At 41.6% G+C, this 19,028-nt stretch overlaps 1 protein-coding gene across 1 annotated transcript in view; it reads right to left on the bottom strand.

Annotated features, from left to right (window-relative positions):
* The window catches only part of nell2a (neural EGFL like 2a), a 222,823-nt gene extending 213,890 nt beyond the window's left edge, over positions 1–8,933 (bottom strand). The window contains exons 1-2 of the mRNA XM_079568360.1: positions 8,469–8,933; positions 7,771–7,899 (exon numbers count right to left, since the gene is read on the bottom strand). Of these exons, the coding sequence (XP_079424486.1) occupies positions 7,771–7,899; positions 8,469–8,520 (181 nt within the window). The 5' untranslated portion in view covers positions 8,521–8,933. The remainder of the gene's footprint in view (positions 1–7,770; positions 7,900–8,468) is intronic.
* Between the last annotated feature and the right edge of the window lie 10,095 nt (positions 8,934–19,028).

Genomic DNA, 19,028 nt, shown 5'->3' with positions numbered 1-19,028 from the left:
ATCAAAGCAGACAGGACCCAAACTTTGACCTGCTTCACAATTAATATTTTAGGATGATACTATGGGCACCAAGCACTTATCTACCTATGACAAATCCCCACACGGTTTGGGTATTGAATGCAAAAGGTATAATTTTATCTGGGCTGCGGGTAATTCCAAATGTATCTAAGTTTGATTAATCACAACTAGCAATTATTTTATCCAGTCCAACATTACTTCTATAGCACAAATTATAAACACGAGTTTCCAAAGTGCTGCACAACAAGAAAATCAAATATTACTAAACCAGAAGCAAGTAAATAATTAAAACCAATAAAACATTAAAAGCTACTACTAAAAACTCAATAAGACATATTGTTCTTTGCAAACATCAAACAATCCAATCTCCACTGTAGTTTAGATCAGTAGTTCTCAACTTGTGGGTCAGGACAAAAAATAAAATGTTGACATATTATTTTGACAGTAAGTTGGAATATTGTACCCCTCCTGGAACCGCCACCTTAATGTGGAGGGGTTTGAGACCACGAATGATCCTGGGGGCTCTGTTGTCGGGGGCTTCGTGCCCCTGGTAGGGCAAACAGGTCCTAGGTGATGGGTCAGACAAAGAGCGGTGCAATGTGATTCCCACGACCCGGAAAGAGAAAAGTGGAAGAAAATGAATGGATGAATGGATGAATGGATGGATGGATGGATGGATGGATGGATGGATGGAATATTGTATTGCCCTACTGGTTTAGACAATGCCTGTGAGCTTTAGCATTACTACAGCGGCCCATATTTCAGGCTTTCCTTAAACGTCTAAATTTACATTTCAAAACATAAAAAGAAAATCTAATCACAAATGCAATGCAAGAAAAATATAACTTTTCCTTTATTGTGCATCCCTAATTTCATACATATTTCAGTGTGGATAAAAACATTAGATCTGTACTAAAGACTCATCTATTTTGAGCTTAACAATCACCTTAAAGCCGTACATTTATTACGAACGCCCCTCCTCCCGTGCTGCCTCTCTTCTCTCTGCCCCCTCCCTGTATCAGAGGTAACGGTCTGTCCTCGGGCGTCCAGGCAGCGGCGCTGGGACTGCGCTGACGCTGGATGTGTTCTGGCTGCTTCATAATGAGCGCTGGTATGTCACTGTGGGGAATGTGTCCCGTCCCAGCCCGCCAAGCGACTACACAAGGCGAATCAGCAGCGCGGCCCCTCAAACAGCCGCCCTGCCCAGACACAGACACCCGCTCACCGCTTCCCTGTTTTAGGATTTATGTATCCTCTATCTCTCAACACGGCGGGGCGATGTCCGCTCGAAAATAAACCACAAGTCTGTTCTGCTGTGCATGTTTCTCCTCACCACTCTCATCACCTAAAACCTTCATACTGAGGTAGAAAACAGACTTTTGACCTGGTTTAAGTTATTCTCTGAAACTACTTGGCCAATCCACACATGGAACAAAAACTGGCATAAAGTTCAATATGATCTCTGTCAGCACAAATGAACAAGTTATTCACTGTGGCATTAAAAGAAATGGGGGCTTTATTCAACATAGGATTAATGTGGACCTATTGATCAATGTTGATTTTTCTGTGTGACAGTTTCTAATGCACCATCTTATGTCCAGAATGTCGGTGCTGAAAACAAGGAGAAGCACCACCAGAGTCTGTTAAAATGTTATCGAGTAATTTTGATCAGAATTTCAGCTTTAAAGGCTCATGTAAGTTATTCTCCTCATTATTTGAAGGGAAAAGACAGTATCTGGCATTTTTCATTTGGGTCACGGCTTGTCATCTTAGAGTAACAGTGGGTCCTGAAGCCATACCAATTGAGAACCACTGATTTAGATCTATTCTTGACCACAAACAAACCACAAGTCTGCTTTGCGGTGCATTTATTTACCCACCGTCTAATGTAAACATTGCACATGAAGAGTAATTACAAATCTGTTCAAAGAATAGATTTAGAAGCAGAAACCTTTAGCAATGCTTAGAGCAACCATTCAAATTGCAATTTTGTTTTCGTACATCGACATCTTTGAACTGTGCGGATGTCTCAAAAGCCTCCGTTCCTTCACCAAGCAACATAAGGATCTGATGTCTGTGTCTCGAAATGATAACGCCCCCCCCTTAAACTGGGGTTTGTCTAGAAAGGTGACAAAAATAAATCTGTGCATTAGCCATGCATGCATCTATCTGCCTTCCACCGTGGCCCGGCATCATTGACTTAACATAAACCATTTGAATGACGGATGTAGGAAGCTGCTGCCATAAATATCGCGCCCCCGTCGCCGGCCTGTGTGAGAACGCACTTATATCAGAGGTGCTTCAGAGAAACAGGAGCGTATGGAGACAGAGAGGAGTCAGTCACGGAACAGATGAACAGCGCGTTTTATTCCGGCAAAACAGACGAAGCGTGAATGTCAAAACTAAACAAGGCTCAAGCCGAGAACATACCGGTCTTAAAGCAGGACTAAACTAGGGCTGATCCAGGAAAAACCCAGGCCTAAACCAGGTACGAACTAGGACAGAAGCAGGTCGAAGCCATGGACTGAGAATTGAGGATTGAGTTAAATTTCACTAAACCTTTCGACATAGTTAATAGTTTTTGCTCGTTCGTCCTTTTTTCTTTTTCAAAATAATTGAGAACATATATGATCATAAATGTCATCTCTGTTATGTCTGTCTCATCTTAATTTGTGTTAATGTCTTATTGTCTTACACTGAATGTCTTGCATTGTTTGTCTATCACCCTCGTCTTTGTCGTGAATAAATAAACGAACAAAAACTAAAAAGAGACTAAAAACATCTGTGCTTCCAGTGACAGTTTGAAAGAACCTCATATCATTAAAATCCCTGCCAAAGGAACAAGTCTGTTCTTTGATTGTGAGTGTCGGAGCCATTTTGAAGAAGAAGCTTAATGAATATGATTAAATATGCTTGAATACAATAACATGAATGTAAAGGAGACTACCTAAATATCAAAAAAATCAAAGACATACAATTTATGTGGGATTGTCATCGAACAAAACTAGACTAACATTGAATAGAATCTTTAGACTCAATCTTGACTAAAACTACATTTTGTTTTCGTCCAAAGAGTAAAACTAATTTAAAAAATGTCTGACTATCTCCAACCTAACAGCCTTAAACTGGAACTAATGCCATTGTCGGCCATTGAACAACAAAGCACAACCATGTCTCGATCATTAAATTACTGTGGTATTTGTGGGAATTAATTGATCCAACCCCTCCTGGAACCGCCACCTTAACGTGGTGGAGGGGTTTGAGCACCCAAATGATCCTGGGGGCTCTGTTGTTGGGGGCTTCGTGCCCCTGGTAGGGTCTCCCATGGCAAACAGGTCCTAGGTGACGGGTCAGACAAAGAGCGGTTCAGAAGTCCCTTATGAGAGACCAACAGGCTTGGTTAGAACCATGAGGATGGATGGATGGATGGATGGATGGATGGATGGATGGATGGATGGATGGAACTGATCCAAAATCAGGACAAAACCAGAGGCTAAACTAAGACTAGCTCCAACATCATGCCAGACATCCAACAGCCACGCCTTTCAACAACAACAAAAGCCGCACGACCGTCTCCTCCATAACTGTCTTTGAACGCCTCATTTCTCACCCACTGTCATGAGCACTTGTGAGCGTGGTCTACATGAAGGACATCATATAGATCAAAAAGGCCTGGTTTCACAGAGAGAGAGAGGGAGGGAGAGAGGGAGAAGCCGCTGAAGCTGTCGCCACTTCCCGAACGAGTCTAGCCGTCTCAGCCGCTGTGCAGAAGATCAGAAGATACCGTATGCGAGGGGGGGGGGGGGGTGCTGCTGCTGATGAGAAAGACCGACAAGTAGAGGGCCGTTGAAGAACATACGGACAAAAGCACAGTCGCTCAAGTGTTTGGTTTCATATAGTCCATGTAATATAATGGGTAACGTACTGTGGAGGAACAAACACAGCTCGTCTTAATCTTTGTATTACAGTTTGGTATTGTTTTGAAAAGCTCCTGCAATGTCACAAGCTTTGTTTCCGTCTAGAGCTGTATCAATTTTTGATCTTTTTGATGGTAGAAGAACAAAGGTAGAAAAATGCTATATAAGTTGAGCCCATTTACCATTTTTCCAAAGGAGAGCTGGCCCTACTCTGCAAGCCATCAATGTGTAAGAGAAAAACAAATCCATTCGGTGTACAAGTGGTCATATAAGGCAAACTTTCAAGCGACTTTCTAAAGGTTTAAACCATGTTTTAACGTTTTTCCCTCGTCAAAGACATAACTGGAGAAGTATTTCATAACATTCACAGTTTTAAGTAATCCTTGGGCAAAGCTGTTAAATTTAGCTGTTTCTTCTTCTACGGTGTCAGCGCCTCGTTCTGTACTTCCTGATTACAACTGTTCAAACCCCCAAACTTTCCTGCACATTTTAAAAGCCCGTAATCCAACATTCTGTGCACATTCTCTGTTTATCATCTATCACATTGCTTCTAACCACACTGTGTTTACAACTCGGAAGTTATACCCTGAAAGAAAATTGTTCCTATAGCTGCCAGCAGGAGGCGCCCCAGTCAGGATTTTCACCAGCTCTTTCACCTGCATTTCATTGTTGCTATTTAATTCTTACAGAGACATATTTTCAAATTATAAAATGCAAAATATCAAAGCTGAGGCCCCCAACATAACGCTTTTAAGTCTATTTCTAAGCTCCATATGCATGTCCACTTTAAGGAGACAGCTGTTCCTATTTGACTGAAAAAGGACTTGAACTTTTGGTCCAATGTCACTTTCAGAAACAAAAGAGGTGGAGCAGTTTGAACCTGAGACACTTTCTTTTCCCTGGCCCAATCTTAATGAAAACACTGATTGATTTATGCTTGAGATGTTTCTACTGATTGCACTGACTGTACTTTTGGCTCGAGTAAAAGGCATTAAAGCTTTAGCAGTTTGTCTCTGTCACAGCTGTTCTAGTCTCTGGGCCTCAGCGCTGATGGCCACCTGCTACCGACAATAGGCAACAATTAGGAGCGCACATTAAAGCGGGGTGCGATGGGGGAGCGGGGTGGGCGCGTCACGTATAAAGACGTAATGAGATTAGGCAAAACACAACGGCGCTCAAAGCGGAGACAAAGTGCGGACGTGATGAGCTGCTACAGTGCTGACTGCTTATGATGCGCCTTGTTGTAAGTAAAATTAGCCTCATACAGGACAGTGTTCACTGCTAGGACTGCTCAATTTGGAAACTATGTAATCTTTATGTTCCTGTCACATTTTTAGATCTGAAATTTTAAAATGCAGAGTCTGTTCATAGTAGACATGCTAAACACGTCCATACACATAAACATTTGAAAGACTGCAAAATGAACTGCTAAGCTAATGTTTGTACAGGTTTAAACTACAGGGTTAGCAGGTGTTATACAAAGTAAGCCCCCGTGAAACTGGGATGTTGTTTGGAGAGGACTTACTACTTTGGAGTGGACATATGCAAAATCTACTTTCACAACATTCACCCAGTTTTGAGAAATCCTCGGACAAAGCTGTTAAATTTAGCTGTTTCTCTTCTACGGCGTCAGCGCCTCGTTCTGTACTTCCTGATTACACTCGTGTCATTGTTCAAACCCAAAAACTGTCCTCCACATTCTTAAAGACCATAATCCAACATTATCGATTTTGAGTTCTGTGCTCGAAGTGTGTTTATCACGCTCTGCTGGAGCTGCTAACCTCGTCATTCGTCCAACCTTGAAGTTCTTTTTTAAAGAAAACTATTCCTATAGCTGCCAGCAGGAGGAGCCCCCGTCAAGATTTTCACCAGCTTGTTCGCCTTTCTCTTAATCCGCACATATATCATACATACTTTCAAATTATAAATCTCCATATTATTATAATTGACCTTTTATTATTGACCTTTATTTAACCAGGATAGTCCCATTGAGATTAAGAATCTCTTTTTCAGGGGAGTCCTGGCCCCAGAGGGGAATCTATTGTACATGTTTTTAGTGGTAGGGGAAACCGGAGTACCCGGAGGAAACCTACACAGACATGGGGAGAACATGCAAACTCCACACAGAAAGGCCCTGTCCAGGTGGGAATCGAACCCGGGACCTTCTAGCTGTGAGGCGTGAGCGCTAATAGCTGCGCCACCGTGCCGCCATATGCATGACATGTCCACTTTTTTTACATTGTGAAAATGCTAAGGTAGCATGCACAATACAGGACAATATTTAGCCTATATTGGGCACAAGGCAATGTGAAAAGACCCAGGAAACTGTCTAAACCAGGGGTGTCAAACTCATTTTGCGTCGCCGAAATTCAGCTCCCACGGCAGGTCGTGGGCCACATATAATAGAGAAAATATTTCCAATAAATTAATAATAATCAGCTGTGATTTGGTCAAAGCCCAAACTTGACTGTAGCTTCAGTAATAACAACGGCTTACACTTGTATTGCAAGTGTAATTATTATTCATTATTATTCATTCACTCCACACTCAGTGGTGGTAAGATGTTATTGAAGCCACAGCCGCCCTGGGGCAGACTGTCCATTTACCACGTGTCTATGTAATGTGTTGTTCAGATCCTGAGCTTTTATTATGTCAATGCCCTCTGCTGGACATGTGTGGAACTCTTTCCTTTTATTTTATTTTATGTAATGCCCCCTAGTGGCTAGAATGAGCATTATAGTTATTCTTTAAAAAATCATAACTTCACACAGGAATGGGCAAGAGACTTACTTTTTTTTTACATACTCTGGAATTCATGCTCTACATGGCAGCGGCCAGATTAGATCATGTCGTGGGCCGGATCAGGCCCGCGGGCCGTATGTTTGACACCCCTGGTCTAAACTGTAGCTACAACAGAGTAAATGGCCTAAGACAAGCCATAGTCATTTAGGATTAGATTCAAATACGGACTAAACCGTCTCAAGTAAACCATGGATAAACCAACAGTTGAACTCTCAGGTCCAGAACAGCTGCTCTATTCACTCTTTTCAGCTTGTGCAATATGATTAAGATCCTTTCTCAGATGGAGACATGAGCCAATGTATTAAACGATTGGCATTTTCATGAGAGATATCCAAAAGGGAATTCCACAAATGCTGAGTCTGATCATTTCGGGTAAAAATGTCCACATACCTCACAATTTTGAACCAAACAACAATCAACCATAGAAGGTTCTCATCTAAAAACACAAAACAAGTTGACATTTGAAGAAATTGTGGTCATTGCTCCATCAATCGTGACGGCTGTTTGTCATTATTATTCATCACAACATACCCAGCTGGATGACTGGAATAAAATTGTCACTCACAGCTTTGTTAAAAGTACCAACAGGGATTTGTCATGTCTAATTTACCAAAGCAAACACCACAACAGTCATTTTTCATTTTCTGTTGTTTATTTTGTGAAAGGATATCAGTAATCGTAACACTAATCAGTTATAATTAGATAAGTGTTGTTAAAATGCAGTGTAATATTCACTCCACAGAAACGCTTGATAGTAGAGGTGACCTGGGGCAAACTGATAGGAGTCTGACTGCCAATCGGTGCTTATGGCGCCCCCTTCGCTTTGCACAAACCCTCCGATGCCACTGTCAGGGGCATAAAGTGCAGCACCCGGACACCCATCTCCAGATCGGAGTAATTAGCTTAAAGTGCATATTCTGGCTCTAGTTACACTAACGCACCCAACCAAGGTAAGCCCAAGTGCCTTGCCCATGAGCACGTCCACAACATCATCAAAAGCGTGGGTAATCGTAGAGGACATTTAAACAGTTACCTTGGAAGTGGAAAGCTCTGGACTCGCTGTGAAAGCCCTGGACTTGGGTAACTCCATCCAAACCTTGTCCCAAAGTGAGCTCATCGAACACGCCGATCCGGAGCGCAGGGTCCACCCCGAATCCAACAACTACAAGGGAAGAGAAAAGGCAAAAACGTTCACTGCCAGTGGTATGGACAACTGTGCTTCAAATATACAACATACGGTGTTTTAACTAATACATTTTGGATGCAAAACAGGAATAAAATGATCAAATTCAGTGAGTGACCATGAACATTTTGTGTAATTGCGTTCTCATCCGGAGCTGAAACAGGACTAAACAGATTCTAAAATGGAGCAATATAAGTGTCAAACCAGGACTAAACGAGGACCGGACCCTTTCCAAACCAGGTCAGATCCACAACTTTGCACTGTCAATGTTATCCTCGGTCTGGGATAGAAATGTGTCCTGGCTAAACCACTTCAGTTCACATTACTAACTCGCTCTGTGATCAACATAATGGACAAAGTGCTTGATAAATCAATATGCAAGTGCCATTCTCAGATTATCAATACAATTAGGCCAGTTGTAAACCATTCCAGTACGTCTCATTACAACGTTGTAGCGCTAAAAGAAGGGATGCTAGTGCGTGGTGCAGCCCTATCCACAGATGGGTATAGCTCGCTCTGTATCCTTCAGATGCGTATCGCTGTCCTACCTGAGGAGGGGCAAAACACGCCAAGAACCACAAATAGCTGTAACAATCCCATGGTGAAAACGTATGGAAAAATTAGTCCATGTTTTGTCCACTTGAAAGGAGCGTGTGTTCTTCAGTCCAAAAAACGCGAGCAACAACAACAAAAAAAGAGCGATATCACCTCGAAACGCTAGTAATCCCAAATGCGCAGAGGAGGCATCATGACAACTTTAGATGCCCGATAACGCAGCGACAAAAGGCAAATCCAGATGATGAGATTATGAACGCAAGCGGCCGTCTATTCAGGGTTTTTTTAATCCGTGTTAAGGTTTCCCTCTGGGGTGTGTGCTCCCGTCCGCGTCCGTCCGAGCGCTGTGTGCAGGTGGCGACGGGACGAGTGCGTAACGGAGCGGGGGCTTTGGAGACGCAGCAGCTGCACACACGGAGCGGGAGCCAAGGAGGAGCGAGCACAGCGACTCAGGGGAGGAGAGGAGGACGGAGGAGAGGAACAACCTGTCGAGGGGAGAGCAGGGGAGCGAAGGACGAGGGAGCCCTCTGGTGGGCGGATGGGGGATTACGGGGTACCACGCCTTTACGCGGGGATTGTCGTTGACCGTGGGAATGTAGTGATAGTGCGTAATGATGGGTTTTCAGCTTTAAAAGGTGGGGTATGTGAGAGTTGTTTCAATGGCATTACCCATCAAACGTTTAACATCTTCCCCCCCCCACCTGAACCGAGCATTATCCCCAGTCTGGCTTTGCCCAAATCTAAAAGCTTCTTGAAAAAAGCTTCTTGGAAAAAATCGTCAAAATAGCGACAAAAACGAGGGTGAAAACAAGGCACAAAAAAAGCAAATTAAGAGAGATAAAAAAAAGCAACAAAAATGCCACAAAAGAGCGACAAAAAAGTGACAAAATCTTAACAAAAAAGCAAAGGAAAAAAGTGATGTTTTAACAACTAAAAGTGAGCAAAAAATTACTAAAACATGACAAAATGTGACAAAGACTAAGTGACAAAGCAACAAAAAAAGTTATATTTATTCGCCTTTAAATCAGGCTTTGCACTGGCATATAGGCTGTGAGCTCCGAGAAGCTTTTGGATTTGGGTAAAACCAAAATGCGCTCAGTTAAGGCGGGTAAGAGTTTAATATATTGACAAATATGCTTTGCACTGATAACTAAAACAATCTTTGATGTAAAATTATTTTTTGTTGTTCATTTTTTGTTTCATTTCTTAACCTCTTATCCCCCACCTTAAGCGAGTGCTCCAGATTTTGCCTCCAGTTTGGCATTATCCAAATCTAGAAGCTTCTTGAATGGAGAGCTTCCAACCTATAGGCCAGTCTAACGCCGCATTTGAAAGCTAAGACCTATGAAACTGATTTTTTTTTCTTGCGTTGTAGCCATGTTCTCATCACTTTTTTGACATTCTATTTCATCGCATTTTTGTCACTTTTGAATACTTTTTGGTTGTGTTTTCATCCTTGTTTTCTTCTCACTTTTGACGCTATTTTGATGGGTTTTTTTTGAAGGAGCTCTTAGACTTGGGTTATGCCAAACTGGAGGAAATGTGCTCAGTTCATGTGGTGGAACGGCCGCCAATCATCCAGTCAGAAAGCCCTCAGATGGTGTTGGGTTGCCAGATCACACAGCAACATCCAGCCAGAAATAAAATATTAGGTTACAGGATTATAACTTGCCTTCATTTTTTGCGTACCATTTCTTAAACAGCAGAGCATATGCTAAACAATTAGGCAACTAATATTATCACACTATGTAGTCCTTCCGTTTCAGACACGCCCCTAATTATACTGTAGAGCAATGGTTGATTGTTGGAGTGATTTTTTGGGGGGTCGCGGCCTTTGGGAAACCCTGCTATAAGTAATGAAGGTCGTCAAGTATTGAGTTGATGGCTTTGGTGTTATAGTACAAAATAGTGCCATATTAAGCAAGCTATCAAATTATATTTCAATTATTTAATTTGTACAAATGTGGAGCAAAGCAAGAAGCATAACTAAAGTCCAGCTGTAAAGTGTTTTTTAAGAAAAGTATTCTAACTAAAGAAAAGTGTGAAAACTTTAGAAAAGGGCCAGACCTAGCACAGGTATAATTTATTTCTTTGTAAATGTTGTGACCTTTCCCCATGCACTCTGCTGAACAGACTTGGCCAAAGGAAGAGCAGACTTTTCTGCTTTGGATTTATTCTTTAATCCAGTGTTTTTCAACCACTGTGCCGTGGCACACTAGTGTGCCGTGAGATATTGTCTGGTGTGCCTTGGAAAATTATCCAATTTCACTTAGTTGTTTTTTTTTTTTAAACAAATTCATTATTATCCGCAAATAATGTGCCGTTTTCGAGTGTCTGTGCTGTCTAGAGTAGAGTAACCATGTAATAAATACTCAATTTCAGGTTGCTAATTTCTTTGAGACAAGAGATTTGGTGATGCATGGATGCGGCAGGTGGCGGTGACTGTGGCACGGTGGCTAGCGAGACTATACAGTGTTCCTATTCAAGACACTTTGATGTGAACAACTGAATATAGGCTACAGGGTTACGTTTTTTAAATATTTTCTGCTGGTGGTGTGCCTCGTAATTTCTTCAATGAAAAAAATGTGCCTTGGCTCAAAAAAGGTTGAAAAACACTGCTTTAATCATTGAAATCAAAGTGTGCTTTGCCAAAAAACACGATCAAACATTTTCACTTTTCTCGGAACATTTAGGGGTGTGTATTTGATTTGTGTGAAGACATAAAGGACAAAGGTGTCAGTGTGCTTATCATGTTTTAATGAGATGATTGTCTTTTATGTCTTTGATGGACGATGTCGCGGAGGTCGTGCTCCATCAGGACTCAGCGCTGAGGTTATTGAGGAGTAAATTGATGTGAAACCGACAAAAGCTGCAGGTCACAGCGACACTGCAGGTTATTCTCTTCAGGTGAAAACATCTATTCAGATTCTTTATCCCTTTGTATGGGAAAAACGGATTGAATAAGATCATAATGTATCCAATAAGCAAATCGTCATGTCAATAGCTCAAAAATGTATGATAACGTTTGAGTTAGGTGGCAATAACCAAATAAATGGTCAAATGGTAAATGATCTCATTTATATAGCGCCTTTTTACCTGCTTTAGGCATTCAAAGCGCTTTACATCGAGGAACCAGTCACCCATTCACGCTCTCATTCATACACCAGTGTACGCAGACACTGGAGGCAAGGAGGGTGAGGTGTCTTGCCCAAGTACACAACGACAGTGTGCACCTGTGGGATTCGAACCGCCGACCCTCTAGACAACCCGCTCTACAATCTGCGCCACTGTCGCCCCAACAAACACAAACAGTCCAGAGACACACAGGACAGTGGGTGAACCCTTGTGGCAACCCCTTGGGCAAGACACTTTCCCCACACAAGCCTGCATTTTGTGCATGAATGAGTGTTGGTGGGCAAAGGGGGATTTCATGAGTCTAGTCCCGAGCAGTATCAAATCAAATCAATTTTATTTGTATAGCGCTTTTCATACATGTCATGTAACACAAAGTGCTTTACAGATTTAAAAACATTCTCTCACACCCACTTCCTTCCAAAAAAACCAGACACATTGTAGCATTCACACTCCCCCCACCCACCTCCCCAGAGACACACCGCACAAGCACACAATACACACTCAAGGTAAAACAGTGGAGATTATGGACAAAAGGCTAAGATAAGGCTGGGTGCAGATAAACCAGGTAAGGGAACACCATCCAAGGAGCCGTCTGCATCGGGAGTGGCACCTCGGCTGCAGCCACAGGGACCAACACAGGGTGCCCGGACAACACCACACCTCCATCCAGACACCCACAAGACAGCACCCCAGCAGCCACAGCCAATCACCGCTCCCAAGGCAGAGGGCTCCTCCAGAGGAAACTGGAAGAGCATAAAAATTGTTAAAAATCAATAAAAGTAAGTAAGTAAAATTGAATAATAGGATAATAAAAAATAAGACCGAGAGGTAAAATACATAAATACAGAATTAATATTAATAACTATTAAATGTCAATTTAACTAATTATAAGGTGCTGATAAATAATAATAAATAGGCCTAGCAAAAATAAATATCAGTTAAAAGCTATTTATTTTATATCACTTAGCAGCAAGGCCAAGTGTGAAGAGTTAATGAACAATGAAAAAAAGAAAAAAAAAGCACAATTATTATCTCTCATACAAAATTCCCCTTTAACATTTTCTCGCCGTCAAAAGATTTTGAGAAATATTTCAGAGAAAGTAGAGTACAGTAAATAATAATAATAATGCACCGGTTTTATATAGCGCTTTTCTGGACACTCAAAGAAAAGCTTTACATTGCATTATTCATTCACTCCATACTTGGTGGTGGTAAGCTACTATTGCGGCCACAGCTGCCCTGGGATAGACTGACGGAAGCGAGGCAGCAGTCTGTGCCATCGGCCCCTCCGACCACCACCAACCACATACTCACACTACATTCTCTAGGCTTCCTGGTGCTCCCAAACGGTCTCCCATCCAAGTACCGACCAGGCCCCTCCCTGCTTAGCTTCCCAGGTCTGACGGGATTGGGCAGAGCAAAGGCGGTATGGCCTCTAGTAAAATATTGCAGTTTCAATCATTGGCTAATTCATATTTATTTGAATACAGTACATAGAATAGTGAATTTAGGCCTTTTGTTTGTTTAAAGTGCATGTGTCAGTGTCAGGACTTACTGGTCACGTAAAAACCTCCACAGTTGACTTTCTACAGCAACCTCAGACAGGAAAAGCTGAAACGCACAACAAGTCAGCATCAAAATAAACACAAGTGACGTGCTATTTACAAAATCCAAATCTCGTCAGTGGAACTTACCCAAAGACCGCCGACAATGAACTTCAGCCAGCGCAAAGCATCATGGGAGAGCGTGTTGTTGTTGGCGGGAGGAGGTTGGGAGTGGAGGACGGTAGATATGATTCTGGGGAGAAATTCAAACACCGCTCTCGCTGAAGGACCCGGGATTAACCAACAGAACGTCTCAGTCCCACCGGTGAAGACATTTCCACTCCAGCCAAGATCACGTCTGGAGGCTTTTTCTGGGCAGAGCTTTATAGATCACTCATGCTACACTCGCACACATAGGGAAAGGAAGATTAGTCCACAACAAGGCTGCACAATGACAAAAACTCTTGCAATAACTGTATTATTACTGTAAAGTAACTGTGAGTGTTGCCCAAAGTGCGGCCCTCAAGCTTCTTGTTGAATGGCCAGAGATGGTCATTTTTACTGCAAATTTAATCCTTCAGCACAATTATAGCCTCATACGCTAACATTTCAGTGAGTAAGAACTACATTAAAGGGACTAGATGCAAGTTGGTCATTTTTTTTACTCACTACTGCCACCTCAGGTCTTACGTGTAACTGCAGGTTCTATATTAAGCTCCTGCATGACGGCAATTCGGACCTGAAGTAACACCTTTTTGAGTGACAGTGCAGGATTTTAGAGGCAGTTGTGGTGAACAGGTCTGGGCTCATTCTACACATTAGGACATGGCTGGAACTAGTAGGGGGAGGAAAATACTTAAATATGTTTAAACTGCGTATAGTCCCTACAAGTGTAAATAAAGGTGTAGGACATCTCTCTTAAATGCATCAGTTGAATGTTTCACTGCATTGACCACCGGTTTGTGGCCCTGGACACGGTCACCACTGCTGTAAAGTAACTCATGCCACGTACAATAACTTCTGTGCAAAAGCCTCTGTATCAGTGTCTCCTTATCACTATGAGTGTAGATTTTGCACTATACTTGGGTACCTGATATTTCCTGTGAAAACAGTGACTTATCTTGCTGTTACACTAACATTTTAACACAGTAGGTTCCATTAATATTGTGTTTGATTTGTTATTGTGCTTTATTCATTATTAAGGCGCATTGAGTTGCCTAGGCGCATTGAGTTGCCTTGTGTACGAAATGCGCGGTATAAATAAAGTTGCCTTGCCTTGCCTTGTACAACTTTTTATGTTTTGATATTAGTGCATAAGTGACCTTTCTATGACCCAGCAGCTGCTAGGGTGGTTTCATAGCACCTTCACTTACCATCCCGGTGGCCTGTAGGATGCTCCAGGATCAATATTTTTGAAAGGTTTCTTGTAGGGTTGCACTGCTGATTGAACTGCATCCATGTATACAGTTCAGGATACATTGCATTCCGAAAACCAACCAGAAACCCTAAAAAAGGCACCAAGCTAACCACCCATACAGCCACTAATATTACCATAAAAAGTTGCATAGTACAGCTTTAATTGAGGAAGTAACAGGCAAAATAGTTATTGTTCATACAGTGATTTAGTGACGTAACCGGATTAATACACAATACAATCATCACTCATAGTACCGTCGGCCATTTTGAATACCGAAGTAGCATTATGCAGGCTAAACTATCTCATCAAAGAGGAAACAGAAAACCTTTCTCAGTGATTTTTACCGTTTGTCATGTCAACAGAGTCTCAGTCTGAGTCAGCGTTTAAGATGCTCAAGGCGCTAGCATGCTACCTGTTAGCAACCATCTAGCCTACCATTGGCAGTTGATTCAATCAACTGTCAGTGGCTTCAACACGATAAACACATGTGTGGCTCACATCTATGAACACTGAAATACTACAGTAACAGCAGCTTTGACCTCCGTCCCATGTTGTAGCAAAGGTTTGGAGTGTAGTGCAGGACTTTCTCTTGGAGAAGTCAGAACTGAGCTGTTGAAGCTAAATGCTAACCGGTAGCATACTAACATTTTAAACACTGACTTACTGCTTTCTTCACATAAACATGCTTCTCTGGGGCCAAGTTTTTACTGTTATCTTGATTACGAGTACATAAAAATGTCACTGTCAATCAGTTGTTGTTTCATCTTACATACATATAATGCTACTTCGGTATTCAAAATGGCCACCATAACAACAAAGGTCACATGACTGAAAGGTATGTATATAATGGTTTAAAGAACTCTGTCTATTAAAGTTCAGTGGGAATTCATTGTGGATACCCTTATGCCTGACTCCGCTTTCTCATTTGTCCAAAATTGAGAAGTTGCTCTGACAAATGTCACCTTCTGGCATGCAGCAAACTACATTTAGTGTGATGTTTTATGGATTGATTTGATCTGCTTTCTTGTCATTTCATACAACTGTGAAACACTTTGAATTGTGTACGAATTGTGCTCTACAAATAAACTTGCCTTGCCAATCACATTTGTAGTAAATAACACGACACCTCTTTTCCCCGAGGTCTATACAAGCAAGTGTAATTACATTGCCCACAGCTTACCGCAAGAAATGGAAAATAAAGTATTTACAAAGTCAAAAGCAAAAAGTGCCCACACACATTTGACTGAGAGCACTTTAATGACAAGAACAGTGCTTCATTTCTAGGACCCAGACAGAGATGGATGAATCTGAATCACGCCCAAAGGCTTTTCTGTCGTCATGAAAGTTCAATCTAGAAACTGCCCAAACAAATGAAGAGCCAGTGATTTGCGAAGACATGAGTGAACTTAACTTTATCAGGTCATACTAATTGCTTCATTCAATGTTATTTTGGCTTTGAGGAAAATTCACAATATAAAGTTGGACTTGTTCAGCCTCTGAGCATGACAGACTGCCCACGGCATTTTTTTGGAAATTTTGGATCTGTTCTACTGCACGAATACGGCTTCACCTTTAGGAATCCTTTACACAGTCCCCAACAAATCAGGCTTACTACAACTAACAGAACAGTTTATGTCCAAGCTTTTTTTCTTTTTAAAGATATGACTTGGGTAGTTTCTCGAGGAAGCAAACAAAATGTGAAAGGTACAATGACTGATCAGAGTTCATCTTTTGAAATGGCCAATTTCACCAACCAGGGTTCCAACAGGTGGCAGCAAGTCAAATGTAATGCTTTTTAAAGCCAATTAATGCCTAAATACAAAACCTTTAAATGCCACAAAAGCAAAAAAAATCATATTGTCAAAAAGCAAAGAAGCATTTCGTAAGATTTCAAACAGAGAATAAGGGGAAACTTTGATTTCCAAAACTAAATTGGACACAACAAGCAACTTCCGAAACAAAGAAAAGTCAGAACTGCAGCTAAATTTGTTTTAGAGCATAGTTTTTGATATATGTATACAGTAAAAATAGTAGAGCAATGTCATTGTTGTGGGTTCTGCCTCTTAAGGAAAAAAATAATTAAATCTAATAGCTTTTAATGCTTTTTAACCCTGATTACTGGTTGAAAACGAAGACATTCCAGTATTGTGCCAAAAGAACAAAGACACTATAATATTCCTCATACTGTGAATGCTTTGAGGTTCTCACACTGCCATCTTGTGGTCAAATAGGTTTGTTGCAGTGCCTGAATCTAGAGACAAGAAACAGCAGAAAATACTGTTTCAACAGAGTTTATTTTATTTTATGAATGGTTTGAATGAATGAACTGGATTTATTTGGTTGTTGCAAGTCGGGAATCTTGTTTTGACTGAAGTATTATGATTAAATAAATAAATTCCAGAACAGTAACAAAAAACGAAAAAAAGTATTTTTAACTTTGCGATTTCATTTGTAAAATTATGTTATGTTCATAGACAAATTATTAGTTCCAAATATTTCGGTGATGTCTGTAACCAGACCAAACAATAAGATGAAAATCACAGAATCAATTTTACTCTAAATGTCATATAGTTAACCCAATTAGTGTCTGAATATATTTCCCCAAAATGCAGATTAAACTCTCATTCAGAACAAGTATCACATTAAGGGCATTAGCCTCCATGTTTAGCCCCTATAAGAAAAGCCATATCTGTCGGAGGTTGTTTTATGGACTGGGAGCGCTGCGCAGACACCCCCATCGGCGCGGCTCCATTGTCGATGAGTGCAATAATGAAGCGCCTCATTGAGCCCAGGGCTTGAATAGGAGCCGGCCTTTCACTCTGCATGCACAAGCTCATTAGAACTCAATAGACACACAATCGTGGCCCTCACATTAGAAACTTCCTCCTCTGGGACAGACACTGCGCAGAAAAGGCCAGTTTGCTGCTAAGCTAAGCACATTGTCCGCCTGATTCATAGAGCCTGGCCCTCCATTCATAATATTAAGTTCGAGTGGTGGAATATCAATTGCAGTGGGCAATGGGCCGCTATCTTTTTAAGGGCTTTAGTGGGGTTAAAAAGGAGAGAAAGGGGATCTGCGCTGGTCTACAGAGGGCTAGTGTTCAACAGCACTATTGTGGGAACGGTCAAAGAAGGAGCCCAGTTTTCCCTCCATTTCAAAAAGAGGTGGACATCAAATAAATTCACATGAACTTGCTCCAGCGTGTTTCCAAGAGCCAGGGTCTGAAAAAGGCCCAATTAATGCTGCCTCCGAGACTGGAATCTGTAGTAATACAAAGTGGAGAGGCCTAATGATGAGCTGTGCAAAGCAATGGGAAAAAAAAGAGAAAGTGGTGCTGAACAAGAACCTAGTGGTTAAGGCTGTAGCACATATGCTGGGCAGATTGCCAGACTCACTCTGAACATTTCACTTTCACCCCTTTTATTCTGGACAGTCCGATAAACCCTAAAGGTAAAAAAGAAAGAAAAAGTAATAGTCTGTAGTTTTTGACCATGGGCCTGTGGGTTTATGGTTAAAAAAGAGACAAACGGCAAAGCTACAGTATTTACGTGACCTAAACCAAGTATCGGAATTGTATTTGATGATGTGTTGGACAAACACATGCATGTGCCACTAATTTCCTCATGAATGACGGATACTTGACACTAAACAGCTGTAATTGTGCTGTGGTCTCTGAACACACAAACACACTTCTCAACACAAAAGTGCAACAGTCACAGAGTGACAGAGCGCTGGGCCTTCTCCACCAGCTCACGAATAAAACCTCAAATTTGATTACAAGCAACCTTTGGCTCTTTGGCCATGACACAATGGGCTCGGCTGTCTGGGCCAATTTCCATGCTCAGCATGAGGTACACACACGCTCGCCTGGCGCGGGCTGCGCCCCTCATGGCCCCCGTCCCGCACACAGGCTGAGTGGATATGCCTGTTTGCTGTGCCCTGCACTGCTTTGGGTTCTTTGGTCTCTGTTGGGATTTGAAAGAGAGTTAGAAAAGTGAGGAAAGAGGCATAACACTTATTGAACGCTTTAAATCCCATGATTTCAGTCCAATGGGCTCTAATGCAGCATCAGGAACAGACACACAATGATGTTGTGCTTAAATGCTGCAAACTTTCCAGTTTACTTTCTACCCAATTAGCTGTGACAATCATTTCTCAGTGGAATTAGAATCTAATCCAGAAAACATTTAAAAACTTTTTAGGCACTGGGAACTAAAAATAAGGTTTGTTGTAATTCTGCTGATCGTACAGTTTTTTTGCGCTTGTGAAAGAGCTCGTAAAGATATCTTTGAATTGCAGATTCAAAAAGAACCACCTTTTTAAAAGGCACAAAAATGCCAGTTGCAAATGAAGTAGTGTGGGTTTGTGAGACACAATGGAGCTTTGAGAGAGAGAAGGAACTATTTACTACTGCAGAGCTCTGTTCAGTGAATGTTAAACTTAGGCCAGCAGTTCA

Source organism: Gobius niger (genome assembly GCF_951799975.1).
Source record: "Gobius niger genome assembly, chromosome: 12".
NCBI classification, from domain to species: Eukaryota; Metazoa; Chordata; class Actinopteri; order Gobiiformes; family Gobiidae; genus Gobius; species Gobius niger.
This window is presented reverse-complemented; position numbering and strand designations above follow the sequence as displayed.